Raw genomic sequence first — 13440 nt, 5'->3', positions numbered from 1 at the left:
ACCATTTAACCATGTCATAAACGTCACAAAGGTATCTTCATCACCCTCCCAAACCACCAGTATATCATCAATATACCGACGCCAAAATTTGACTTGGCTGGCAAAAGGATTCACACCTAGAAATTTCTCCTCAAAATCTCCCATGTAGAGGTTAGCAATATCGGGTGCCATAGTGGCACCCATCGCGACACCTCTACATTGTAGAAAAAACTCCTCACCAAATCTAAAGAAATTATTCCTTAAAGTGATGTCAGCAAGCGCCGAGATAAATCGTGACGGTGTCCTACCGGATACATTGTTCAATCTTGAGCACACAATCTCCGATGCCTCTCTCTGTGGAATGCTGGTATAAAGCGACACTACGTCTATGGTGGCCAATGCCAGCTGAGAGTTAGGAAAAAGATACTGAGTAGCAGTCTCTAACTGTGTCATTAAATCCGACGAATCTCGAACATAGGAGGGTAATAATTTTACCAATGGAGCAAGAAATTTATCCACAAAAATAGACAATGGCTCCAGCAACGAGCCTCTAGAAGACACTATTGGCCTACCTGGGGGTTTGATCAATGACTTATGGATTTTTGGAAGCAAATAAAGTACCGGCATCTTCGGAAAATCAACCACTAAAAACTTTTGCTCTTTTATTGTAATCCATCGTTTCTGAACAGCCATTTCAATAAGAGAATCAATCTCTAATTTAATGGCCGAAGTAGGATCCTCTGGTAGCTTTAAATAATATTCAGAATCGCTCAACTGTCGGGTTACTTCTTCACAATAATCTGTCACATTCATAAAGACTCGTATAATTGAGCACAAGAGTGCTTTGATGCGACAACGTCTGGAGGCACCTGTAGTACAGCATTGTCTACTATGTGATCACTCTTTTGAAGTATTGCGTTTTGCAGTCATTGAACAGCTGACACCCAGTAGTAGAGGAGGTGATTTTGACAACTACCTGTTGCGGAGAGAGCAGAAATGGATATATCATTTTGACACTGTTGCCCCTAGGGGCTTGAATAGAGAAATAGATTGGTCGGTTTTTTGAACAAATAGCAAGAAGTGACACATTAATCTATTGTTTCTCTTTAGACAAAGAAACGATTTGATTTCTCTACGGTGATTGGGGGATATATAGCTCTTTTATCCGCAAGCTGCATGGGACTATTAATTGTTCTTGTCCTATGGCAGCATGGGATTTGTAGTTTGTTTGATTATTTTTTAGCACTATTTCCGGTGATGTGGTATCACGGAAGTAGGCTTTAAAAGCAGGCTATGCCCGAGTAGACTGAAGACGCTGTGGCGCCATTTTTTGAATAAGAGCGGTGAGACATTATTTGTCCAGGTAAGCTTTTTTGTTAAATATGAAAGGTGTGGGGATGATTTTTGGATACGTAAGATGGTAAATTGTGGTTATTTAGGCAGGAATAAGGTTAGATGTACTTTTAATTCTTTTTTGTCTGTTTTTAAGGATATTGAAGAATATCGGCTGTGTCAAGTAACGAGTACTGTGAAATGATCCCCTGAAGAAGATTGTTTTACAATCGAAACGTGACTCATGTCGGGAATGATTTTATTTACATTTCACGTTGACTTGGCTAAGTATTCTTTTGTAGAAAATTTAGGGTAAAACAGAGCGAAAAATGAGGAGTGAAAAGTGAGAAGCATTAAGTTTTTCATACGGGTATACCTTTTTTAGGGGTGTTTAGAATTAAGTTTATTGACAAATTATTTGAAATAAAGTTTTGAATAGGGATAGACAATATGACAATAAATGATTAAAAAGGTATTACACTCTGCTTTATAAGCTGATTGAAGCTTGCGGCCCATTGTGAGGCGAGAGGCTGCAGATGTAAATCTTTTAAAGCAAAGACTGATTATGATATTGTCATTTGTCAATTAAGTGGGTTTGAGATTTACATTGGACGTTGATCCTTTTCCCTCTCTTTTGTGTATTGTTTCATTATCTTAGAGAGTTGTTTCTGCTTCGTTGGTTATTGATCATTTATCTATTGCAAATGAATTATGCCACATTAAGAACTAGAACCCAAGCTTCAGACAATCTGGTGCTCTAGTGGACAATCAGAGGATTGGTTTAATTATCTTAACCATCTAAAGATGTATAATCTACAGATTAAAGAGGCAAAGACAGCTTACTTTGAAATGAAAATTAACCAAGCATAGAGCCACCCTCAGGCTGTGTTTAAATTAATTGAGAATCTTTCAAAGCCACTGGAAATCCTGTCCAGGCATTAAGATGTGAAGCTTTTGCAGCATACTTTATTCAGAAGATTGAACTTATCCACTCTGAATTGGATGCGGTTGCCACTGGGGCTTCTATGACACAGTTTAATTTATCTGTGTCTGCCACTCAGTTGGAAGCAACCAAACATGTTTCTGTTAATGAGGGAGAGTCTAAGGTTGCCCTATCTGTTACCTTGTTTGAAACATTTAATTATGTTTCTGTTACAGGTGTCCAACGGATCCCAGCTAGATTGAAACCAGGCTTTTGCAGCTTCGATCCCTGTCCGTCATTTCTGATTAAGGAGGGTTTTGGTTTTTTGTTTTTTTTTTCATTTCTGGCTCCTTCACAGTCTATTATTAATTCTTTCCTTCCATCTGGAATTTTTCTAGAAAATTTAAAATGCACACTGATTCGTCCATTATATATATATATATATATATATATATATATATATAAATATATATATATATGTAAAACAACACACTCACACCTTAAACTAGTTCCCCTGGTTTTGGATAATTACCGGCCAATTTCAAATCAATCCTTTCTGAGCAAAGTGGTTGAATCTGCTACAGCCTTTTAACTGCCTGGATTTCTAGAGGAGCAAGGTTTTTTTTTTTTATATTTCTTAGAAAGATTTGCAGCACTGAGGTTTCTTTATTAGTACTGACTGATGATTTACACAGAGGATTGGCGAGAGAGATGGACACGGTGGCGATCCCTCTTGACCTCTCACAAGCCTTGGATACCATGAGCCGCAACGTTCTTTTGAATCAGTTAGAGGTCCTTGGTATTGGAGGTTGTTCTCTTTTCTGTTAGAATGTTCCATGCGTGTGAAGACAGATGAATAGCGTTCTTCATCCTGGACATTAGCATGTGGCATTCCCCAGGGGTCTGTACTGTCTCCTATTCTCTTTAATATCTACGTTCAGCCCTGGATGCCTTGATCGGAGCTACTGGAGTGAAATGTCTTTCATATGCAGATGACTTACAATTATACTGTGTGCTTGGATCATCTCATTTTCAGACACTTGGAAATCTCCAAGTCTGTTTGAATGTGACTGTAAATTGGCTATGGACGAATAAGCCGAGAGAAAACCCTCTGAAGACAGCAGTCTTTATGGATCACTAAACCTTCTAGTTTTCTCCTTGTGGCTGAGGTAATGATAGAAGGGACTGTGCTCTCAATGAAATCGGAGGTCCTGGTACTAGGATCTACTTTGGATGCCTCCCTGTCTTTTCAAACATATTAAAAACATACTTCAGTCCTGGGGTTTTTTTTTTCCATTTCCATTTGATCTGTAGTTTACATTCATACATTTCAAAAAACATTTAACAACAGTGATCCGCTTGTATTACTGCAAATCGTCATATATCAGACTTAAAATTACATCACTTCAGAAGCTGGAGATCATTCAGAGCACTGCAAATTGGCTACAGTGTACTCTGAAACAATACATCATATTACTTCAATCCTGAATTCCCTTCACGGACTACCAATCCCTTTTAGAGCCCAGTTTAAAATGGTATCATTGGTATTCAAATCTTACATATCTTGATGATCAGGTATGTCAGTATCTTCCAGTATCTTTATGTATTTATTTATTTACAATTTTTTTATATACCGCTTTTACAACTAGAGTTGGCCAAAATGGTTTACAAATAAAAACATCCATAATAATAAACATTAAAACCACATAAAAGTCTAAAAACAAATTTACAAAAGAAAGGAATACAATGATAGAACAATGATGGTAAAGCCTGTGTTCATGCGAGCAGTGGCTTGGGAACTGAATTTATTGGGTGGGCTATGAACCAAAAGCAGTGGACAACAAATGAGTTTTCAACTGTTTTTTGACTTCTCTCGAGTTAGGAATCTGCCTTAGAAAATCTGGGATGGAGTTCCAGAGTAATGAACCAGTGACTGAAAAGGTGTGTTTCCTGGTTTTATCAAGCCTGGCTAGATGGATTGAGGGAACTTCGAGCAGGCATTTAAGGATCGCAAGTGTCTGTTTGGTTGGTACACACAGAGGGGCAGATTTTCAAATGGTTATACATGTAACCCCCGAAAAGCTGCCCCAAGCTGCCCCTGCGTGCGCCGAGCCTATCTTGCATAGGCTTGGTGGCGCTCGGAAGCTCCGGGATGCGCGTATGTCCCGGGGCTTTCCAAAATGGGCGGTCTGGGGCATGGCTGGGGGCATGATGGCAGTTCGGGGGCGGTCCGAGGGTGTGGCGGTGGCCCGGGGGCGGGGTCAAGTGCTCCGGCACAGTGACCAGTGCCGGGGCATGGCGCCGGCAGCCGGCCGGTGCGCGCAAGTTACGCCTGCCTCGGGCAGGCATAACTTTTGGAGCAAAGGTAGGGGGGGATTTAGTTAGGGATCAGGGTGGGTTAGATACTGGAAAGTCGGGGAAGGTGGGGGGGCTGGAAAAAAAGTTCCCTCCAAGGCCGCTCCAATTTCGGAGCGGCTTTGGAGGGAATGGGGAAAGCCATCAGGGCTCCCCTCGGGCTTGGCGCGTGCAAGGTGCACATGTGTGCACCCCTTTGTGCGCACTGAGCCTGGATTTTATAACATGCGCGCGACAACGCGCACATGTTATAAAATCAGGGGTAGATTTGTTCGCGCCGGGTTGCACGAACAAATCTACGCCCGCATGTATCTTTTAAGATCTGGCCCAGAGAGAAGAGCACAGCCATATGCATGAAAGATTATGTATAAAATTATGTATAATCAGGGCCAGTGCAAGGGGATTAGGCGCCCTAGGCCCCATCTGCTTTGCGCCACCCCCCCCCCCCCATCGCACCGACACCCACCCCAACCCCGGTCACAGCCCCGACTCCGAGGGGCAGGGACTACATGACACCGCTCCCCCACCCCCTGCACCGCCCACCCAAATGTAAATAAAATAACTCCTCCACCTTCCCGACCCACCCAAGACTCACAAAAACACTCACAAAAACACTCCCGGGCCCCCCTGCTGGTGGTCCAGCAGGGGGGCCCGGGAGTGATCCTCCACTCCCGGGCCGTTGGCTGCCACTAACCAAAATGGCACTGCTGGCCTTTAGCCCCTACCATATGTCAGGGGCTACCGGTGCCATTGGCTGGCCCCTGTCACATGGTAGGGGCAATGGATAGCCTGCACCACCGCGGCGGCCCACCGTAATTGTCGGCACCTTAGGTCCAGGCCTAGCTCACCTAGTGCTTCCTCCAGCCCTGTGTATAATGGATAGAATTTTATATTGGATTCTGAACCTAACAGGAAGCCAGTGTAGAGAAAATAGAATTGGTGAGATATGATCTTTCCTGGAAGTGCCTATTAAGATTCAAACAGCAGTGTTTTGAATCAGTTTCAGGGGATGGAGGGCATAGTCAGGAAGGCCAAGGCAGAGAGCATTACAGTAGTCTAGACCAGTGAATAACAGGGATTGCAACACAGTGCTAAAATCATCAGGGAAATTTAAAGGGCACAGATGTATTAGTATATGAATTTTAAAGAACGAGTTCTTTACAACTGTCGCTCTATGATGTGACATGGATAGTTCGGAGTCCAGAATAACCCCAAGATTTCGGGCTTTAGATATTATGTGGATTGAAATGCCATCAATAGTCAAATGTGAAGGGGGACTACATGTAGAGTGAGAGATTGTGGATAGGTGAAGAATTTCAGTTTTTGTTGCATTCAGTTTTAGACGATTATCTCTGAAGAAATATGGCTGAAAGTTCCTCCTAGTAAACATAATCATTTGACAGGCAGGAGACATTAGGGCTGGGCTTTCTTTTGAAACAACACAGAGAGTATCAACGACACTGTCCATATCATTCCATGCCCTTTATAAAAATAAGCAATGGAAAATAAACATGAAATGTTGTTTTTATTTTCTGTCGTTTTTAGAATTTTTTTATTGTGAGTAGGGCGAGGGTGGGAAGAGGGTGGCAGGACAACCTTTGTTTTAAGCATGTTAAAATGGGAAAGCAGAAGGTGGGAGCGCTGAGCACCTCCCTGCACCTCCACCATAAAAAGCACAATATCTTGGTCCAGGGAGGATTTGGGGAGAGGGTTTACAGTATCTCGGCCTGGCGGGGCCAATGTGAATTTATTGGGGAACAGAGTTAAAACTGGGCCGCAAACCAACAGGGTTCTGTTTAACGGCGCTACTTACCTGAATATCCCTTAAAGATATCCGGATAAGTAGAAAGCTATCTGGCCACACGAGGCCAGGTAACTTTAGGCCTGTTCCGAAGCAGTTTGAAAGTTATCCGGCTAAGCTAGCCGGAACTTAACCCCTTCCAACTAAATTATAACCGGAGAACTACTTATAGTTTAGCCGGATAACATTTGATTGCTTTAAATAAAGGAAATTTTCAATGAAGATTATTTTAATGCAATTTTGAAAAAAAGAGCAAAGACATATTTCTATAGACTGACCTATGGTTATGAGGCAATCACTTTTTTGTTTGAATATAAGCCAAAGTGCCTCAAGATATGATGGCCCACCACCTGACCTGGAGAAAGTAGTGACGGAATTTTTATTAAGAATTGAAAAATTTGGGGGGGTGTATGATTTTTTGGCTGATTCTTTCAGTGATCACTGTAACTTTCTTATTTGCCCAGGCTGGTTGTGAGCTTTTTGCATAGGTTGAGACTCCACATTTCTGTCATCAGCGCCATTATAACCTGAAATATTTATAAAATTACTCATGATATTTTACGAGTGGATTACTGCAGTGTAACAGGAATTAACAGGATCTCAATTTCTTGTTGGGCGTGATGTGTATGATGATAGGTCTTGCAAAGAGTGTAGTAACGACTATCGCTGAGCGCGTCTCTTGCTCTCGTTTCTTTTAACTTAGGAACGGCGATGCCTTTTATGAGATCATGCAACTTGACTTTGAGATGGAGAATTTCACTAGCCAATCTGTGACTCGGCGTATCATGTGGCACATCGACTATCGTGGGAGAAATCCACCACCTGACCTGGAGAAGGTAGTGACGGAACTGACGGTCATCCAGAAGGACATCCGAGCCATAGTACCCTTGGCCATGGTGAGTATCTTCCCTTGGGATTTGGGCACCGGTTATCGAGGAGCAGCGGCATGGGATGCTTCCGTTCTGCAGGGCTGGTTGCAAAATGCTGCTAGCTTTACTGTGGTGGAATTTGCATATGGAAAACAGCAAGAGAGCCAGCTGCTTTGTGATTAGTGCAGAGGATTCTTTTGTAGCACTGCCGTTCTCTCTGGGGATGGCTCCAAGTTAATTCTGTGCTGTCACAAGATACACCAAATTTCTAACTCCCATCTCGATGGCTTTCTGGCTGAGTTTCAGTGTAAGTAAATGTGGCCATGATTAAGTATCAGGATGATACAGCATTAGTTTAACATTCTGCTTGGAAGCCTGTGTGCCTTGAGCTAAGTTCTTCCCCAGTGGTATAGCTCGGAGCAAAACTCCATTTATTTTCAATGAGTATCTACTTTTCTTTTAACCACTGCTTTGTAAATTAATACCCAGTGCTGCCAACAATCAAAACTAATACTAGAATGCACAATTACTTTATATTTTCTCATGCATTGTCGTCAGTGCAAAATAATGATTCAATGCAAATATTTGATCTCTTTTACCGGAGCTCAGGCAGAGCCCTGACTCAAAATAATTGCCTCCTTTCACGCCTTCTTCCACCCAGGCTGCAGCACTATGTAGAAAAAGGTATGGGATTGCAGTTAGGAATACAATTATCTCCGAATAGTTCAACCTTCTCATCTCCCAGAAGCAAAAAACCTTGTAAAATGCACATATATCACCTTGATACCAGAAACAAAGAAATCAATCTATTTTGCAAATTCCCAAATGCAGTAGTACTCCCTGTGCAGAATTCATCATGTTCTTTTGCTTTAAGAACCGAGAGATTTTCCAGTCAGCTGGTATTATCCTGCATTAGTCTTGTAAGGAAAAAACCCCCAAAATACCTTCTTCATAACACAGACTTAAATTCTTCCGGCCTGGCTTCCTTCGTGCAGCCGGACCCATATTATTGTGAGCACTGAAAAAAACAGAAGGTATCATTGGCCATAATCAGCACTGTAATGAAGTAAAGCACACCTAATTACAAAGTGTCTTCCCAAAAGACCTGGAAGTCTTCATTTGTGCTCAGTGTGGTTAAGCAAAGTGACTTTGCTTGACGGGTCAGAGAGTGGACGGAGACTGGAACTAGGGTCCCAGGACTGTGGCCATGTGCGCTAATCACTCCTGCCATGCTGCCATTGCTCTCTGCAGTTCTCATCTGAGTTAATAACAGGAAAAGGGTTTTTATTATTTGTTAATGAGAGATGGCAAGCGCTAGCTTTAGGCTGCTTGTGGCCCTGAGCTGCAAGGGGCCTCTTTTTTTTTTTTTTGTTTTCATGACTGTTTCCGGTTCCGTGACTCCATTCCATAGCTGCAGCACACTTGTGGGACGGAGGAGAGGAACGTTTAGCTATCATCGGGCCGATTCAGTAAAGTCCGCGGGAGAGCAGGAGAAAGCCTGCTCTCCCAGCGCGTGCACAGGCCACTCTCCTGTGCGCGCGATTCTGTATTTAAATGAGGCCCGGCGGTAAAAACGGGCAAAAGGAGGCGCTAGGGACACTAGCGCGTCCCTAGCGCCTCTTTTTGGACCGGAGCGGAGGCTGTCAGCGGGTTTGACAGCCGACGCTCAATTTTGCCGGCGTCGGTTCTCGAGCCCGCTGACAGCCACGGGCTCGGAAACCGGACGCCGGCAAAATTGAGCGTCCGGTTTTCGTCCCAACAGCCGCCAGCCGACTTCAAATTTTTTTTCTTTTTTTTTTCTTTTGGAAAGTTTTGGGACCTCCGACTTAATATTGCCATGATATTAAGTCGGAAGGTGCACAGAAAAGCAGTTTTCTGTGCACTTTCCCGGTGCCCGAAGAAATTAGCGCCGACCCAAAGGTCGGCGCTAATTTCTGAAAGTAAAATGTGCGGCTTGGCTGCACATTTTACTTACTAAATCGCATGGGAATACCTAATAGGGCCATCAACATGCATTTGCATGTTGCGGGCGCTATTAGGTTCGGGGGATTGGACGCGCGTTTTCGGCCCCTTACTGGTAAGGGAAAACGTGTGTCCAGTGGCGGGTTAATAGTGCGCTCCATCGGAGCCCTGGCGCGCATGTATGTGCGCCCTATTTTGCAACGGGGCAGGTAAAGCCTCACACACCCAGGTATGAGCTGCGCAAGTGGGGGAATTTTATAACTGGCGGGCGCCCACGCCATAACCGGTTTCACCAGTTCGTCCGCCAGTTCGCTCAGTGTAGAGCTAGTTTCTCCAAACCCCCCCACACAACCCCATTGAAGCCAGACCCTATAAAAGCCTCAGAGATGGCTGATGTTTTTTGTTTGTTTTGTTTTTTAAAATACACCTCCTCCACAGCAGAAGAAAAGCTACATGGCACTGGCACTGGCTACGCGCCCAGGCGCATAAGTATTTACGTACACATCTCTTGGCCCTGCCTCAGAACGCCCACGCCCCGCCCAAACCACGCCCACGCCCCAGCCCATTTTGAATTGGAGTTAGACATTCACGCAGCGGGAAATGTACGCACATCTAGGAGGCTTTTAAAATTCACCTCTTAATGCCTAAAAGGAAAAATTGTTCATGCTATAGCAAATGGCATGCACTATTTGCTGTTTCTTAGTACATCAAGCTATAGTGTTAGTGGCTTGTTGTGGAGCTTAGGGATGAGAAGGATTTGGTGGGTATTGGATTGGAATGGTGGAGAGACAAGAGGAAAACAACAAAACCTGACATCTGTGAGGGAGTGGTAGGGCTTGTAGATCCCAGCACTTGTGTGGATGGGCAAACTGCCATCATGTTTCTATGAAAAAAGCATAGGCCAGGGCTTCCCAAACTGTTCCAGTGCACCCCACAGCCAGTCCGGTTTTCCGGCTATCCACAATGAATATGCATGAGATAAATTTCTATATAATGGAGACTGAAGTAGATACAAATTTATCTCATGCATGTTCATTCTGGATTTACTGAAAACCCGACTGGCTGTGGGGTTCCCAGGACACATTTGGGAAGCCCTGGCATAGGACAAGCACAGAGGATCTCTGACTTGGATAAGGAGCAATATCCTGTAAGCAATCAAATTCTTGTGGTTGGCATTTAGAGTATACCCTTAACAATGCAGTCCAGAATAAATGGGCAGATTGGATGGAGCAGTTGACCTTTTTGTGCTGTGCTCTACTATGTTACTATGCAAATGGGGGAAAGCGTGCAGAGGCATAGTTTCAGGAATGCTCACTAGCACAGATTTGTAGAAGCAGGTAATGGGGTTCGTACATAGCATATTTAGCCCATGTGGTGCTTCCATATAGTTTTATTTCACATCATGCAGCCTTAAGTTGAAGGAAGTATCAGGGAGAGCAGCTCAGAAGGTGCTCCTTTGAGTGCTTTTCGTTTATTTTAGTAGGAGTTTTAAATTGCTTGGTTTGTTAGGTTTTCCTGCAATTGGGGTCTGTTTTATCCTCCACTGAAGTAGCGTAGAGCTGCCTTATCTTCTTCGTTCATTTAATTATTGCACTTTCAACACACTGGGGTAGATTTTAAAAGAAGCGCGTGCAGCGTACATGTGCGAGCGCTACCCGGCGCCTTAACTATGCACCACTTTTCATAAGCATTGAGAAGGACCTAGATCGTTGGGACAGGGGGGATTTTTCATGGTTTGTAAGAATCGCTATAATCAAAATTAATATTTTACTTCGTTTTTGCTACTTTTTCCAAACACTGCCAGTCCCCATCCCGGACACCTATTTAGCCCTCTGGCAACGCAAACTTTGCAGTTTATATGGAGGTGCAGACCATCGAAGATGGCCCGGACTACTCTATATCAGGACAAATTACAGGGTGGCCTACAGGTGCCAAACCTAGATTGGTATTTCAGAGCTTCTCAGTTGAGTGCGCTCATTCATGGCACTACCAGGAGAATCCGAAATCTTGGGTTAGAATAGAAGCGGAAAAGGCGGGCGACCCACTCTTATACATCAGGGCCTGGCAAAGGGGGAGGTTGGATGTCTCAGGTCTATCCCCCCACTCACAACTGATTTTGGCAATATGGGAGAAGTGGCGACCTTGCCTGTCTGGCAAGAATACAGCCTATTTTCTTACATCATTCTTGTTTGATAAGTCCTTTACCCCAGGAATACAGTCAAACATAGGTTTTGGCGCAACAAAGGGCTTTATATCTGGGAGCATCTTTGGAATGGCCACACCCTATTGCCCTTTAGTGATTTACAAAGGACACATTCTCTTTCTCATAATAATTTTCTTACGTACAATCAACTTTCCCACTTCTATGCCACAGCACATATTGGAGGGGCTCTTAAACAGGGCAAATCTTTATTTGAAAATTATTGCTCACATGCAGAGAAGATGGTCAAGCCTATATCTAAAATTATGACATTCATTAAAGGGGTGCCCCAAGGCAAGTTAAAATTTCAACTAGCATGGGAATGGGATATAGGGGAGACACTAGAGGACAGAGATTGGGAACACTCATTCATTGCAATTAATAGATGTTCAATGTCCTCAACAATTAAAGCAAATGCCTATAAAGTACTATCAGTGGCGTAGCCACGGGTGGGCCTGGGTGGGCAGGTGCCCACCCAACTTAGACCCAGGCCCACCCAACTGGCACCGGAACTGCAAGGCTGTCACGGGATCCCATCCCCGCGACAGCGAACAAGAGAACCCACGCCTCGCGCGCCATCACGGCACACATGGGGAAGCGCTGCTGCGGCCGTATGGCCAACCGGTCTTCCTGTTCGGGGGGGGGGAGTGGAAGCACCGCGCGCAGCTTCCGCTTCCTCCCCCCAATGCAGGAAGATCAGCTGCCTCTCCTGCTGCCACCCGTTCTCCTGCTATCTTCGGACCAAATGGCCCGCCGAACTTCCTGTTTGGGGGTGGGGGAGCGGAAGCGCAGTGCACAGCTTCCGCTTTCTCCCCCAGAGCAGGAAGATCAGCTGCCTCTCCTGCTGCCACCGGCCTCCTGCTATCTTCTTCGGGCGTCGGGCCGTACTGCCCGCCGATCTTCCTGCTTGGGGGGGGGGGAGGAAGCGGACGTTGTGCGCTGTGCTTCCGCTCCCCCCCCCCCGACAGGAAGGTCGGCGGGCCATACCGCCCGACGCCCGAAGATAGCAGGAGTCCGGTGGCAGCAGGAGAGGCAGCTGATCTTCCTGCTCTGGGGGAGAAAGCGGAAGCTGTGCACGTGCTTGAATGTGTATGTGTGGATGAGAATGGGAGTGTGTGTGGGTGAAAACTGGAGCCTGGGTGTGTATGTGGGTGAGAATGGAAGCTTGAATATGTGGGTGAATGGGAGCTCGAATGTGTGTATGTGTGGTTGAGAATGGGAGCCTGGGTTTGTGGGTGGGTGAGAATGGGAGCTTGAATGTGTGTATATATGGGTGAGAATGAGAGCCTGGGTTTGTGTGGGTGGGTGAGAATGGAAGCTTGAATATGTGGATAAGAATGGGTGCTTGAATGTGTGTATGTGTGGGTGAGAATAGTACCTTAAATGTGTATATGTATGGATGAGAATGGGAGCTTGAATATGTGTGGGTGAGACTGGGAGCATGGGTTTGTGGGTGAGAATGGGAGTCTGGGTTTATGTGTGAGGGTGAGAATGGGTGCCTGGATGTGCGTCTGTGTGTGCATAAGAATATAAGCCTGGGGAGGGGTGAGAAAGTGAGAACTTGAATGTGAGCTTGGGGTGGGGGGGAGAGCATATGAGAGTGAGAGCTTGAGTGTGTGAGAGGGAGTCTGTGAGAGAAAGCGTGTATGTGTGTGTGTGTGTGTGTGTGTGGAAGGGAAGAAGACAGTAATAGAAGAAAGACACTGAAAAGGAATTAGGAAATGAGCTATAAGGGAAAAAATGGGAAAAAGAGACCAGGACCAACTGATTAGAAAAATACAAAGATCAGACAACAAAGGTAAAAATATATATCTATATTTTGAGATGTTAGCAATTTAAATATAAGCAACACAACCGCTCTCTCAAAATTTATGGACAGGTAGGAGCCGTGTATAAAATCGAAATAATAAGAAGGCTAAAGTACCACAAATCACCGTGAATTATGTTTGTATCATTAAGTAAACCTCATACTTAGGCGTAGATGTGAATGCTATGCTGCATAATTTGGCATTATTTATCA

General features: G+C 44.6%; 1 protein-coding gene across 1 annotated transcript in view; it reads left to right on the top strand.

Annotated features, from left to right (window-relative positions):
* Window positions 1–13440, top strand: part of TMEM132E (transmembrane protein 132E) — a 1436548-nt gene that overhangs the window by 1224569 nt on the left and 198539 nt on the right. The window contains exon 4 of the mRNA XM_029613101.1: window positions 7093–7285. Coding sequence (XP_029468961.1) covers window positions 7093–7285 — 193 coding nt within the window. The remainder of the gene's footprint in view (window positions 1–7092; window positions 7286–13440) is intronic.

The sequence above is a fragment of the Rhinatrema bivittatum genome, chromosome 8 (genome assembly GCF_901001135.1).
Source record: "Rhinatrema bivittatum chromosome 8, aRhiBiv1.1, whole genome shotgun sequence".
NCBI lineage: Eukaryota > Metazoa > Chordata > Amphibia > Gymnophiona > Rhinatrematidae > Rhinatrema > Rhinatrema bivittatum.
Note: the sequence above shows the minus strand (reverse complement) of the source record. Positions and strands in the feature narration are given on the sequence as shown.